This window comes from Schistocerca nitens, chromosome 2, assembly GCF_023898315.1.
Source record: "Schistocerca nitens isolate TAMUIC-IGC-003100 chromosome 2, iqSchNite1.1, whole genome shotgun sequence".
NCBI lineage: Eukaryota > Metazoa > Arthropoda > Insecta > Orthoptera > Acrididae > Schistocerca > Schistocerca nitens.
In genome coordinates, this window is record NC_064615.1 from 718,428,207 (window position 1) to 718,442,751 (window position 14,545).

The following is a 14,545-nucleotide window of genomic DNA, read 5'->3' on the forward strand; positions in this document are numbered from 1 at the left end:
ATTACATCAGCAAATTTTTGAACTCTTTATTTCTTCTCCCTGAGCATTAATCGCCTTTCCAAAAGTATCTCCTTGGTTTCTTGTATTGCTTTCACTAATTACAGACTTGATGAAATGATGGATAAGACACAGCCGCTGCTCACTCCTTTCTCAGTTACTGCTTTTTCCATGTCCCTCGACTTTTTATAAGTGTTTCCTGGTGACTGTTCAAGGCTGTCAACAACCATGAATAGCGTACCATTTTTATAGAAAACTCTGGGGTAATTTTCACACGGAAATGGTAAGACTGGTATGACCATGGCGGTATAATAAAGGGGAATGGCACTACAGACTTAAGCTGTACATTGTTTTCAAGCCGGCCCCACCATATCGGATGCCCAAAAACATTAGCAGACTACTGTTTACGATTGCTTTTTGTTCTTAATTTCTGTTATGAGCTCGCAACAGTTGTTTTAAATGATAAATTTTACACTGTTTTCGTGAATGACACAGTGTCAGGAACGAATTGCGATTCTTTTATAGTTTATACTGTCATTAGACCTACATCGATATATGACGAGGTGGAATTTTTTTATCAAAACACTTTCACCAGAAGATAATATTTTGGGCAGTTTCCATGGCAGACGTCGGCTTTATAGTTTGTGACGACATGACACCTCCTCTTATTACACCTAGTGTTCAGGTACTCACATATGCAGACGCGGCTCGGCAACAACCCCAGCACAGTCGGCGTCCTTCAGGCGCATCGCGGCCTCCTGCAACACACAAGGACATTTCATTAGCTGCGGTAGACATAGTATATATATATATATATATATATATATATATATATATATATATATATATATATATATATATACTAGCGGACCCGACAGACGTCCGGCATTTTTTTGTTTGATATTTAAATGATACCCATCTTCTCCTTCTCAAAATATCAATGGATATTGCAAAGCGTCGTAAGAGCAATGACTGTGTTCAATCGTATGCACTGTGTTATCTCTGCGTTGGATTCGTATATCTCGACGTTCAAATGCGTCGCCAACCGTAACAACTGCAACTTCATTAATGGTCGGTGCATTATATCGGCTCGAGTGCTGCCCAGATGGTACTTTGCTGTATAATTGCCGTTTTGCAGTCTGTTTGAAACGGTATTGAATAACTGGACCAACTGGTTGTGATTCTGTAAAAAACGGTTCCAAAATACCCACAATTTCTCGCTCCTCCATCTGCTCGATATGGTTGTAGTGGCAGCGTGCGTTTATTTGCGGCTTCTCGTCACCCATGAAGTAGATTTGCAGAAATTTTGAACCGGTATCAGGCATCGGCATTAAAGAACCAATTTGATGATACACTTGGCCCTGAAGCTTAAACGTTGATTGAAAATTGCGACCATCCCCATTCTGAACGATTTTTGTAGCTCCAAATGATGTCACTTGAAAGCACGAATTGAATTTGCAAATTTTACGCAAAAACAATTTAGACTGAGATGTAGCTCCAGCGAATAGTTTTTCAATGGTTCTGGCAGCGAATTCAATAGTGGCAATACAACTTTTCCAGACGCGCAGCAGAAACCGGCCGATTCACCTTTGTATTTGAGTGTATGACAGTGTTGGCATTGTTTGTTCAGAGCACCGATTATAATTTGTGACTGTGACGAACAGTCGATGTCCGACTCATATTCAAACGCAAGGCGAAGAAGTGATGCACGTGTCAGTGCGCGATACACTTGCAAAAGCTGTTGTTCACGTGTCCTGAATGTGTCGGTGACTCGTTGAGGGGCCGGTCTTTATTGCAGCCTGGATTTTTAAATTTTCATTCTCCGCCAATTGTTCTGCCGATCTACACTCCTGGAAATTGAAATAAGAACACCGTGAATTCATTGTCCCAGGAAGGGGAAACTTTATTGACACATTCCTGGGGTCAGATACATCACATGATCACACTGACAGAACCACAGGCACATAGACACAGGCAACAGAGCATGCACAATGTCGGCACTAGTGCAGTGTATATCCACCTTTCGCAGCAATGCAGGCTGCTATTCTCCCATGGAGACGATCGTAGAGATGCTGGATGTAGTCCTGTGGAACGGCTTGCCATGCCATTTCCACCTGGCGCCTCAGTTGGACCAGCGTTCGTGCTGGACGTGCAGACCGCGTGAGACGACGCTTCATCCAGTCCCAAACATGCTCAATGGGGGACAGATCCGGAGATCTTGCTGGCCAGGGTAGTTGACTTACACCTTCTAGAGCACGTTGGGTGGCACGGGATACATGCGGACGTGCATTGTCCTGTTGGAACAGCAAGTTCCCTTGCCGGTCTAGGAATGGTAGAACGATGGGTTCGATGACGGTTTGGATGTACCGTGCACTATTCAGTGTCCCCTCGACGATCACCAGTGGTGTACGGCCAGTGTAGGAGATCGCTCCCCACACCATGATGCCGGGTGTTGGCCCTGTGTGCCTCGGTCGTATGCAGTCCTGATTGTGGCGCTCACCTGCACGGCGCCAAACACGCATACGACCATCATTGGCACCAAGGCAGAAGCGACTCTCATCGCTGAAGACGACACGTCTCCATTCGTCCCTCCATTCACGCCTGTCGCGACACCACTGGAGGCGGGCTGCACGATGTTGGGGCGTGAGCGGAAGACGGCCTAACGGTGTGCGGGACCGTAGCCCAGCTTCATGGAGACGGTTGCGAATGGTCCTCGCCGATACCCCAGGAGCAACAGTGTCCCTAATTTGCTGGGAAGTGGCGGTGCGGTCCCCTACGGCACTGCGTAGGATCCTACGGACTTGGCGTGCATCCGTGCGTCGCTGCGGTCCGGTCCCAGGTCGACGGGCACGTGCACCTTCCGCCGACCACTGGCGACAACATCGATGTACTGTGGAGACCTCACGCCCCACGTGTTGAGCAATTCGGCGGTACGTCCACCCGGCCTCCCGCATGCCCACTATACGCCCTCGCTCAAAGTCCGTCAACTGCACATACGGTTCACGTCCACGCTGTCGCGGCATGCTACCAGTGTTAAAGACTGCGATGGAGCTCCGTATGCCACGGCAAACTGGCTGACACTGACGGCGGCGGTGCACAAATGCTGCGCAGCTAGCGCCATTCGACGGCCAACACCGCGGTTCCTGGTGTGTCCGCTGTGCCGTGCGTGTGATCATTGCTTGTACAGCCCTCTCGCAGTGTCCGGAGCAAGTATGGTGGGTCTGACACACCGGTGTCAATGTGTTCTTTTTTCCACTTCCAGGAGTGTATTTAACCGATGGTTCTGGACTAATTGTGAATTCCGAGTCCGTCGACCAATATTTCCTCCTCTTCCATTGTGGCATTGTTTTATGTACGTAACTTATATGTGGATATAATACACTTAATATTTACTGAAATGCGACACCTGAAATATCAAAAGACACCGTACAAAAAAAAAAATGAAATGTCAAAATAGCGAAACACACATAATAATACACTCAAATTAAAATGTCGAAAAATAAACGAAATACTATGAACGTAACTTATATCTGAATATAATACGCTCAATATTGCACACAAATATTCAACGCCACCTACCGTGCTGATTTAAGAATATAAATTTTCCAGGCCCCCACTTGAATGCATTCACAAAAATTCATTCAAATCGATCCAGCCGTTTAGTTGCAGTATAGATATATAACCTAGATACCGACTGCAGCGCCATCTGCCAGGCTGATTTGTGAATCTAAACCATCCAGGGCGCCACACAAACGCATACAAAAAAATTCATTCAAATCGGTGCAGCCGCTTAGGAGGAGTTCAGTGACATACACACGTACAATATATATACACAGAATGGAAAATAAGTGTGTTAAGGTCCTGGTCCTATTTCACAATTCTGCAACTTCAAAAATTGTCAGTATTTGTGAATAATGAAGTTTCATTTGTTCGGCGAGAGATCTTCTAGCGAATACAGGATTTGAGGCGTAGTGTATTGTTAAAAACAGTGTGCTAGCCACATGGAAAGGGTTGTGAGTTACGTTTGAGAAGTACATTGTAATTTCCGTCGAAATTCCGCTCTGCAGCTCTTTCTGGTTGCACATTTCAAAGAAAGGATACTTGCGAAACTCAATACGTTGGGATCCTTCTCGCACGGCTAACAGGAGCGCCGACGAATTCGACAGTTGTTCATTTATTGTCCGTGAAACGTTACGATGAGCGTGCCGGGAGCTTTGTGTTCCGAATCAGAAAGTTACGTCGACGTTTGGCACTAAAAGAGAACAAGGTTCAACTTCTGCGGGCACTTAATAAAGGAAATACTGACAGCAGCACTCAGGTTTGCAGTTACAACCTTGAGAGAGGAGAAGAGACTGGAAGTTACCCGTTGCACTTGATTTTCTGTGACGAGGAAAACTTCTGCTCCTCTGCCAAAGTTTGTCTGCTAGAAATTAGGGAACGTAGCGATCTGATAGCATAGTGGAACATGAACAGTATCCTGAGACTTAAAACATACTTCGCATTTTCGAGAGAAAGTCTGTCGCCCATTTATAGCGCAGAGAAAACTCAAGAAATTTCACAATGCTAGATAGGGTGAAATGGGTATCGAGATTGGGAACTTTAGCTTTTGCTCTTTTCTTTTTTTAGTGGCTTCATTAAGGATTCGGCATACGTGCTTCTACAACCAAACATTTACCTCGAACCGGAAAGAAACATATTACAGCACCAATTAATTCTCTGACGGTGTTATACAGAGTAATTGTAAAGCATTCAACCAAATTACAAACCGCTGCACTGAAGATTTAAAAAATTTTTCCCCAGTATGTACAACAAACGTCTGTAGTAGGAGGATACTGTCGAACTTCTACACCTCCTCTCTATCAATTATTATTATGTCACAGATTCCTTGTTATTGCGTCTCGTATTAAGGTTTCTTACCGTCACATTTAGGAATGGAGCTGTTATTATTCTCATTTTATCTTATACTGTTTGTCCAGCCTAGAAAAGGACCACACACAATTAAGAAATATTTCAGTACACTCTGTACTACTGTAAATAATCTATTTTGTAATTGAACTTCAGTTTCCCAGCATCCATAGCCATACTTCATTCTAGCAAAAATGAGCTTAGTGGTTATTGCCCTTTATACTTCGTTATAACGTTAATTTCAGGTAATTATCTATCATGGCTGTCACAGGTCCATTAATCATTTGATCTATATATGAGATGACTCAGCTGCCTTACTCATGGGTTTTATGCAATATGCAGTGCCTTCAAATATTTTGTGCCAGATTTTCACATTCTCTTTATTACTAAATGCAAACTATTAGTCTTACAAGAAATGAAGAGAATATTTTTGTATCAAATTTAATGTAGCTACATTTAGTACTGAGGTACGTTCTCGCTAGAGGTTGTAATTCTTTAATTATTCAAGAAAAATGTTCAAAAGTGGGATTTAAACACGGTTAACTTGAATAACTCGAAAACCTTAGCCTCTAGCGAAAATGTATCTCAGTACAAAATTTAACTGCGTGACATTTCCGACAAAAAGGTGTTGTTCATTTTTTCTGTAGGACTAATACTTGGCACGTTGTGAGCGAGAGAATATGAAAATCTCGCTCGTTGATTTTGAAGGCGTTGTGGGTTGCATAAAGCGTTTCGTAGGGGCAGGTGAGTCATCCTTATGTTAGTTATATTTGAAAGATTTTTGAGTCTCAGATTTTAACATTCTTTTCATTAGGAGTATATTGCCTGCTACTGCATCATACTGCTATCTTATCAAGACGTAACGGATATAACGCTACTTGGAAGACAACTTTGACAAATGAGCATGAACCAGACAGGATTGCGATTGTCTGCAAAACTTCAGATTTAAATCATTTGAAATTATAGGTTTTTAGCAATACATTTATTTCCAACGCAAAAGGTACCTTTTGGGGCAACAACCTGTGGCTTCTGTCTCTTGCTCTGTTGATGATTTCCCAAAAGCGTGTGTACATCAAGCAGCTCTGAGAGCAGTGAAATAAATTAGCTTCACAAGTGAAATGCTTGAATCTATTTCAGAATACGTTAGTGCATTGCCTATATTTGACAGTGTCTGTATAGTTCGATGCAGCGTTACTTCAGACATGCACATATGTTTCAAACTGTGCAGAAACTATCAAATCAGACACTATACTAATGTATTTTATGGCAAAGCCAAGGCAACCGGATGAAAAAAATTTATAATTCTCTTCTTGTGCAGGAATCACATAACCATGCGCGCACTATGGGAAACAGACATCGGGACATATGGAGATCTGAGTCGGTGCTGCAGGCGTGTTCGGATAGCCGAAGTGGTTAAGGTGACCGCTTGCTACAAGCAGGAAATCGCGGTTCGAGTTCTGGTCCAGCACAAATTATCATAAGTTTCCAGTAAACTGTATAGCTGTTGTGATACTGAATTTGCAGTTTGCGAATACATTATATGATATTTCGGGATACAATTCTTTTGTTTCAAATTATAACCAGCATTTGTTGTTATGACTGTGACGTGACCATTTGATATTACTATGAAGTGAATAAAAAACATTATGCTCCTGAAAACAGTCCGTATTGGTAAGCTAATATGGTTAAATACGCGGGGTACTTCGTCTCGGTAGCAGCATAGAAACCACACTCACTGTGAATTATGGCAGTAATGGATGTTTTTTTATAAATTTTAAAAAGAGATCATTTGGATTGGAATAGTTTTAGGTTATATGAGTGAGAATGGCTACCCATTGCATTTCATACGACCGATCGAAACCTAATCTAATAATTCCTACAGGGGAGAAAAGGCCAGACCAAATAAGAACTAATCTAGGTGAACGACAAGATACCACAGAGGCAAGAGTCTCACTCATAATACCGATGGCATCTACGTTCATTTTGCATTAACGTGCAATAGCTACAACAATCATTAAAGAGTCCTAACAGTTATTCGCAACGAGATTTGTAATACCACAGTTTCTCCAGCACAAGTATAGCTGCCGAGCAAGTTATGTTATTCCCGAAGAAGGTAAGATCAACGTCTTGAATCCTTTCTTCGTTAGGTGCGAGGAAAGCTCTCTTTATGCCAGCTGCAAAGTATCATAGGTATTCACAGTTAGAATAAAAAAAAAGGGCCAATGCAGACATTAACTAGGATACCAAAGATTTCATTTTCTCTTACAAAACGTCATATATATATATATATATATATATATATATATATATATATATAGTTTGTTGTAGACATATAAGACTAGTATTTAACTTCAGATGTTGAATCGTCACTTTCCTTAGGTTCCAAACTATATATTTCATGTCCACAATAAAACGTATTTTTTCCTTGAAGCAATGGAGTTTGAACTACGCACAATTTCTATAAATCGGGCCATCTGTTAACTTCAGCAGATTCAACAGATCTATTGGGTTTCTAATACATAGTCCATACATACCAATTCTTTCTGGTGAATTTATGTCATGGGGAGCCTGTAGACTCGGACCCTTGTAGCGGAAATTTACCCAATTTACACAAAAAGGCGATGTTGCTCTTCTCAATAGGTCGTTGCCCTTCAAAGAATTTCTTACTAGCTCCATTTGTTATTCGTTCTATACGCAAATGAATACTATAAGCATATTCTTTAACCTTATGAATATATACGTTAGAAAACACGCTAAGAAATAACTTCATTTCGTCCTCCACAATGTCGGAAAGTTTTTTGCGCACCAATCAAATTTATCTTCAAAACCGTACTTCGTTAGATGTATTGGTAAACCGAGTCACCCATTCCACTTGTATCAATACGTCCACAACTGTGTTGTATTTACATCATAATACTGGACGTCGATAACTCCTTATCATCCGTCAAAGACGGAACATCCACAACGGACTCCTCCTCGCTTCCCTGCGGCGTCCACATAACCTCTACCTTCATATAAACACAATGCTCAATGCGACAGTTTCAATGATCAACTTTCAAACGGCATATTAATGCTTGATTACCAATATACGTTTCACTGGCAACGAATATGATAAGTCTACGGTGACGTATTGTTAGACCGGGATTATTGTTGACATGAACGGTTACCAGTCTACTCTCTGCTAGACGTTTCAAAATATACATACACTCGTTACATGTATTCCAGTCTAACTTTTAAAATAGAGCAATTTCATGTACACGACAGTTGTATTCTGCAAATCCGGATTCACAACGATAAGGCATGCACACGGACTGTTTACGTGTTATCAACTTCTCAAAGTAGACTTGCCAATGTTCATGTCAGCGTACAAATACGTACGCGGTTTACGAACCTTAATCGAGTGAATAGACGTGTTGGACAAATCAGCAGCTTGCTTGGCCTAACTTGAATACAACAAATCACAACGTGTAGGCGCAGTTTCTTTCTTCGGGCGTTGCTGATGTGACTCAAAGTATTTCTTATTATAACGAATGCGGTTCAATGACTTTAGAACATGGAAATAAGAGGATTATCCAGGCATTAAACTGGATAAACACGCCAGTTTAAGTGCACTGACATTTGTAAATACTTAAGTGATTATATAAGAAAGTAAAGATGGCATCCTGCTGGTAGTTCTTCGGCTAAGCCAAGTACGCACGTAATTTAACTTTTGAATTTTCTCCCGTAAGGCAAAAGTCACGGCATTTATACGACAAATAGTGCGATCAATGATAGTTACTAAGAGCAAAATAATAGAACAAACGTTATGTTTTAAATATTTAAGTTGCGACACAAGTAATAATATGATAATGCTATAGACTAAATGTTCCACAGACTTCAATCAATACGTGGGGCAACAAAGACACAAAAATTAAATGCTATGACTTTGGTGATAAATTAACTGTTGCATAGAGGCTAGCACTGGGTGAGGAAAAGAATGAAAGATGACTGCACCATACAATACAATACTCTGATTAAAAGGATACTTAATTAGGACTGAAATAATCATTGATATGAATGTATACGCTGTTAATAAAAAATACATGAATGCGAAGATAGAAAACCACATAACGGGACATGAAAGAATATCTAGAAAAAATTCGTAACTTGATGGGGAAGGGCAGAGGGGTTAAGGTAGACCAAGAAAACGATGGTCGTAATCTTTGTGCCGAGGAAACAGACAGATGCCTACCAGATAGGACTGACAGAGGAAATTGAGGTGGTCTAAAGAGGAGCAGCGCGTTTCGTCACAGGTTCGTTTAGTAAATGTAAATGCGCCACAGAGATGTTCATCCCAGTAGTACAAGCCGCAGTAGAGGCGTTGAGCATCATATGAAGCACGGTGTGTGTTACTGTTACATTTCTGAGAGCGTACCTTTGCTGTCGGAGTCAACCAATAGACCTAGTATTCGTACCATGTATATCTCACGAAAAGGTTGTGTCAGAGAGACTTACAGCAGCTGTCCTTCACGTGCACCATCCGCGACTGAAACACGAAAAGGAAATATTGGTGGTAGAAAACGTTGGATGCGTGGTGGGGGGGGGGTGTGTGAGTGAGTGACTGAGTGAGGGAGGGAGGGAGGGAGGGAGGGAGGGAGGGAGGGAGGGAGGGAGGGAGGGAGGGAGGGAGGGAGGGAAGGGAGGGAGTGACAGCAGCACACAAAGTACCCTCCGCAGTACACCATAAATTTTCCTGCTGGGTGAAGCTGGTGCTGCGTTGTTGTGTCTCGTCTTGACAGTAGATACTGTAATATTTGGTTCTCTTGGGGAGAGTGGTTACAGGGGTGTATGGATGTAGACGTTGACGTGAAATGTGAGGCGACAGGTCCGACAACGATGTCGATGAGGATGACAAAGCATTAAAAAGAAGCAGAGAACTGTAGTAAAAATGGACCATAAAGAGTAGAATGAATTTCACAGTAAAGTGACTTACAGATGTGTTGGGATATAAAGCAAAGATTGGCTGTAATTAGAACGAGTGAGAACCTAAAAATACTGTAGAGTTTAACCTTCCTCCTGCAATTTTTGGCTGATGCTGAACTGAAACAGTGTCCTTCGCGGCCCTCGGACGTGGGTAACGGATGGTTAACAGAGAGAACACATTTCGTATTTTGTTGTCCAGAATTTAATATTTCTCCTTTATTTAAGTTTTACAGTTCTTCAGTGTTAACTGAAAAAGGGTGCATTGAAAGTATAACGAGTATAACATTTCCTACCATTTACTTCGTTTACTGAACTCGTAAATAATATGTTTACAAACAGTGACTAGAACCAATCATGCTTAGATTAAGAGCTTAAATTTTGTTCTACTTTCACAGTGAAGTTTTCCATGGCTGCATTGCTTTGCCAAATCAAATTATAACGTTGTAACAGTTCGCGGTCACTATAATAATTGTTCGAAGAATAATGTAGCCCATTAACCGATGTTACTCAGAATGACAGTACTGATATGTCAACCGAAGAACGTGTAATTACGCGCACGCTCCACTAATAAACCAATTAATCAATCTCTGTTGTCCTATTACTCCTCGGAGACCTTCAAAACTCATATTTTATCAATGTCTGCAAGCTGTTCTTGTTTTTGGTGCAACTCGACTGCATAATAACGGTCCACTAGAAACCAGAACAACTGCCGCCGCCTCACATAAAGGCGCGTGCCAACTGCACTTTGGTTTTCTGAACAAAAGAGGAAGAAATGCCACCTACCATAAAAAGGCGTGCCTAACTTCGAATGTTCCAGAGATCCTAAGCGGGAGGATTGACTGCTTCATGGCACCGTCAATAGTAGCACATATTACAAGTGAAGGACGTGTCTAATCCTTTTTACTTTATAAGGTGATTACATGACATACACACACCACACACACCAGAGAGAGAGAGAGAGAGAGAGAGAGAGAGAGGGGGGGGGGGGAAGGTCGTTGTTTCAGGAGCAGCCTTCTAACTAGTGGTTTTTATCCAAAAGCATTTATGTAGATAAGGAACCTCCCCCTTAATGGCCTCGTTGATCACACGGGCGTCAACATTTTGTAAAGTCGTTACCTCGTCTTTACGTCAAGGACGAAAAACCGAAAATGTGAGCGGTACCTTGCCACCATCGGCGTAGATCACACGTCGTTGTCGATAAAGCGTTTTTCGATGTGAACTGGGTTAACGATCAGATCTGCGAATTAGGACTCCATAAAACGCAAATATATTCATTTGCGTTCGTGTATAAAGCACAAACGAATCGCAGGATCGTTGCTGACATCACAACAACAAATACCAGGAATAGGATCAAATAACGTTCAATTTTTATGGTAACCTTAGTGGTTATTATGGCAAGCTAAGACAGTGAAATATATGAGCCTAATAGTAAAATCCAACCACTCAAATTGAAAACAAGAGCGAATTTAGAAAGAATCTCGAAGTTGAAAAAAAGCAAATAAACTCACTTGGCGCCACTAAAATAAAAAATGTACCTCTAGCAATACAGAACTAAGGCACTACAAAACGTAATTTCTAGCAGAAGTACTCTACGATGCAGCAACTCGGTGATTCATGGTCAGATAAAAATGCAAGAGATCGAAAAGTAGGAAAGTAAAATTCTCAGGAAAATATTCGGACCCACATTTCGTAAGGAATATGGATAAAGAGGCCGTCTAACGACATCTATAAACAGACAGAAACGATAACGGACACGTTTAGAAAAATAAGAATTAAATTCTATCGATGCATCTACAGGATGAACGAGAACAGATTCACAAGGTAAATCTTCGAGACAGTGACTGAAAAAAGAAGACAATATATCGAAGCAGAAGAAGGTAATAAAGAAGTGGGACAGAGACAAAATAACATAAGCAGTCGAGAATAGTTGAGAAACAGCATTAAACCAAATAATTAAACGAAAGTACATGGAATCAGAACAGGAAATAAAAGATGTCAAAAACACAAGAGAGGACAGAGCGAACGTATAAAGAGAATTTAAGAAGAACTAAAGAACAAGAAAAAATCATGACCACTTAAGTTCTAAAGCTCTCTTTTAAAAGTAATGTTAGGAGACACTACTCTTTTCTACTACTACTACTACTACTAACAGTAATAATAAAATCCGAGTACTGTGGTTATAGCGATTTCACATGCCACTGTACATTTCGAAGTCACGGCTTCATAGCCCACGGCTTTCTACTGTTAATTAATGATCTCCATTGTGACTCCAATATAACAGAAATATCTATGTGTGGGAGTTATAGTTTATTTTTAAACGAAATTTGCAAAACTGTGGAGGAATATACACGGAATTACAGAAGAATTCGTGAAGATGCTTGTTAAAACTTATTGTATACCCACGGACTTCATTGACAGACATACTTATTCTGAAGAATTTATTTAAAGATTAAGATGTGTCGTATAACACGAAACTATTTATAGTCTAGTAGTACTGAAATATTCATGCAATTTGCCATTTTCTTTGAAAGTTGTAGGGGAATCTTTGAAAACTGTGCTTATTGAACATGTGGAAGTTGTTTCATTGAGATGTTATACACAAAATAAATCAAAAATATTCACAGGCGTACTGTATAAGTTCAAACAAAAATCTACATAAAGTCTCATGTAATTCTGTATTATATTATTTTCCACCACAGTTTCGCAAATTGAAATTAAGAATACAGTATAATATTGACAGATACGCTTTTATAAAGCGTTGATATCGCAATGAATGTCCCTGCCTGTTCACTGAAGCCTTCATGTGAAAATGTATACCGACAAAGAAAAACGCTATAAACACATTAGATGGATATCGTTAAGGCTTTCAGCGCCAACTGTTCTTAAACTAGTGCGCAGTGGACATGTCTGAGAGGCTGCTACTTCATTTACTTAATAAAGACTTAGGCTTTCTGGTCTCGGCGGAGGTTCGAGTCCTCCCTCGGGCATGGGTGTGTGTGTTTGTCCTTAGGATAATTTAGGTTAAGTAGTGTGTAAGCTTAGGGACTGATGACCTTTGCAGCTAAGTCCCATAAGATTTCACACACACACACACACACACACACACACACACACACACACACACACACTTAGGCTTTGTAAGGAATACATATGGTATTCGGTCGTTAGTTTTATCGGTTGCAGCCATATTGTCCATTACTATAGACTATCTTACTAGGTTATCAATTTCGTTTTACATCCAATGAAATATCTGTACTGTCTTTCCTACCTGCCTCGGTGTGCTTACATTTGTAACATAAACTGATTTAGATCGCCTCTCTGTGCATAGCACAGAACCGGGTGTTACTGTAAACAAAAATGGTTCAAATGGCTCTGAGCACTATGGGACTTAACATCTATGGTCATCAGTCCCCTAGAACTTAGAACTACTTAAACCTAACTAACCTAAGGACAGCACACAACACCCAGCCATCACGAGGCAGAGAAAATCCCTGACCCCGCCGGGAATCGAACCCGGGAACCCGGGCGTGGGAATACTGTAAACATTATACACCCTATCTCACGTTTGTGACCTATTCGTCAATGGTAAGATAAACCTTATACTTGCATCATAAAAGTAGTTTACTATCTTCCTTATGAATGTTTACACGAGGCTTTCATTTATCCATTGGCTTTCCTGAGCATATTCAGTAATCAGTATAAATTCACAGTATAAAAAATAAGAATATGTCCATATTCGGAACATTGGTAACGGAGCACAATCTTCTATTTTATAAAATATGTTTGTTACGTACGGTACATCGAGTCCTTTCCGTTTGACATTAGATAATCTGATCTGGCCAAATAGTTACATAGTTCAGTTGCATTTTCCTCTTTATTTTTAGTGTCTATGTAGCTAAGTTCTTTACAGTCATCCAGAGAGTGTCAACATTTATTGACCGTGTGCTACCAGCTGCGAACAGTCTGCAGTCTGAAATGTTATTGTTGTTAACAACCACACAGATGCGGGTATTACGAGGATACTATTACAAAACCAAGCATTGTAATAGCGTTGTACTTTGTTCATTACACACTGAGATAACAAAAGTCATGGTATACCTCCTAATATCCTGTGAGAACTCCTCTTGACTGGTGTAATGCCATAACTCGACGTGGCATGGACTCAAGTCGTTGGAAGTCCCCTGCAGAAATACTGAGCCATGCTGCCTCTGTAGCCGTCAATAACTGTGAAAGTGTTGCCGGCGCAGGATTTTGTGCACGAACTACCTCTCTATTAAGTCAAATAAATTTTCCATGTGGTTTATGTCGTGTAGTCTGGGTGGCCAAATCATTCGCTCGAACTGTCCACATTGTTTTTGAAACCAATCGCAAACATTTCTGTTCAGGTGACGTGTTTGGAACGTAAAGTCCATGAATGGCTGCAGATGGTCTCCCTGTAGTTCCTCAGTTATGATAAGTTTATCAAGAGTCTAATTTATGTTCTTCTTTACTTTCGTCTATCTTCGGTTTATTCTTAATCCGTATTGTGTGCTACTTAGACAGCTCATTCCGCTGAAACGGTCCAGCACTTCATCACTGAGGATAGCAATGACATCAGCGATTCTTGTCACTGAGACTATTTTATACTGAATTTTAATTGCACTTCTGAGGTTTTCGTTTTCATATTTGGTTTTACGATGTA

At 40.8% G+C, this 14,545-nt stretch overlaps 1 protein-coding gene across 4 annotated transcripts in view; it reads right to left on the bottom strand.

Moving 5' to 3' along the window:
- Nucleotides 1-14,545, bottom strand: part of LOC126236895 (schwannomin-interacting protein 1 homolog) — an 816,191-nt gene that overhangs the window by 648,694 nt on the left and 152,952 nt on the right. For all 4 annotated transcript variants that reach the window (XM_049946538.1, XM_049946537.1, XM_049946536.1 and 1 more), the window contains exon 2: nucleotides 691-755. In XM_049946538.1, coding sequence (XP_049802495.1) covers nucleotides 691-755 — 65 coding nt within the window. The remainder of the gene's footprint in view (nucleotides 1-690; nucleotides 756-14,545) is intronic.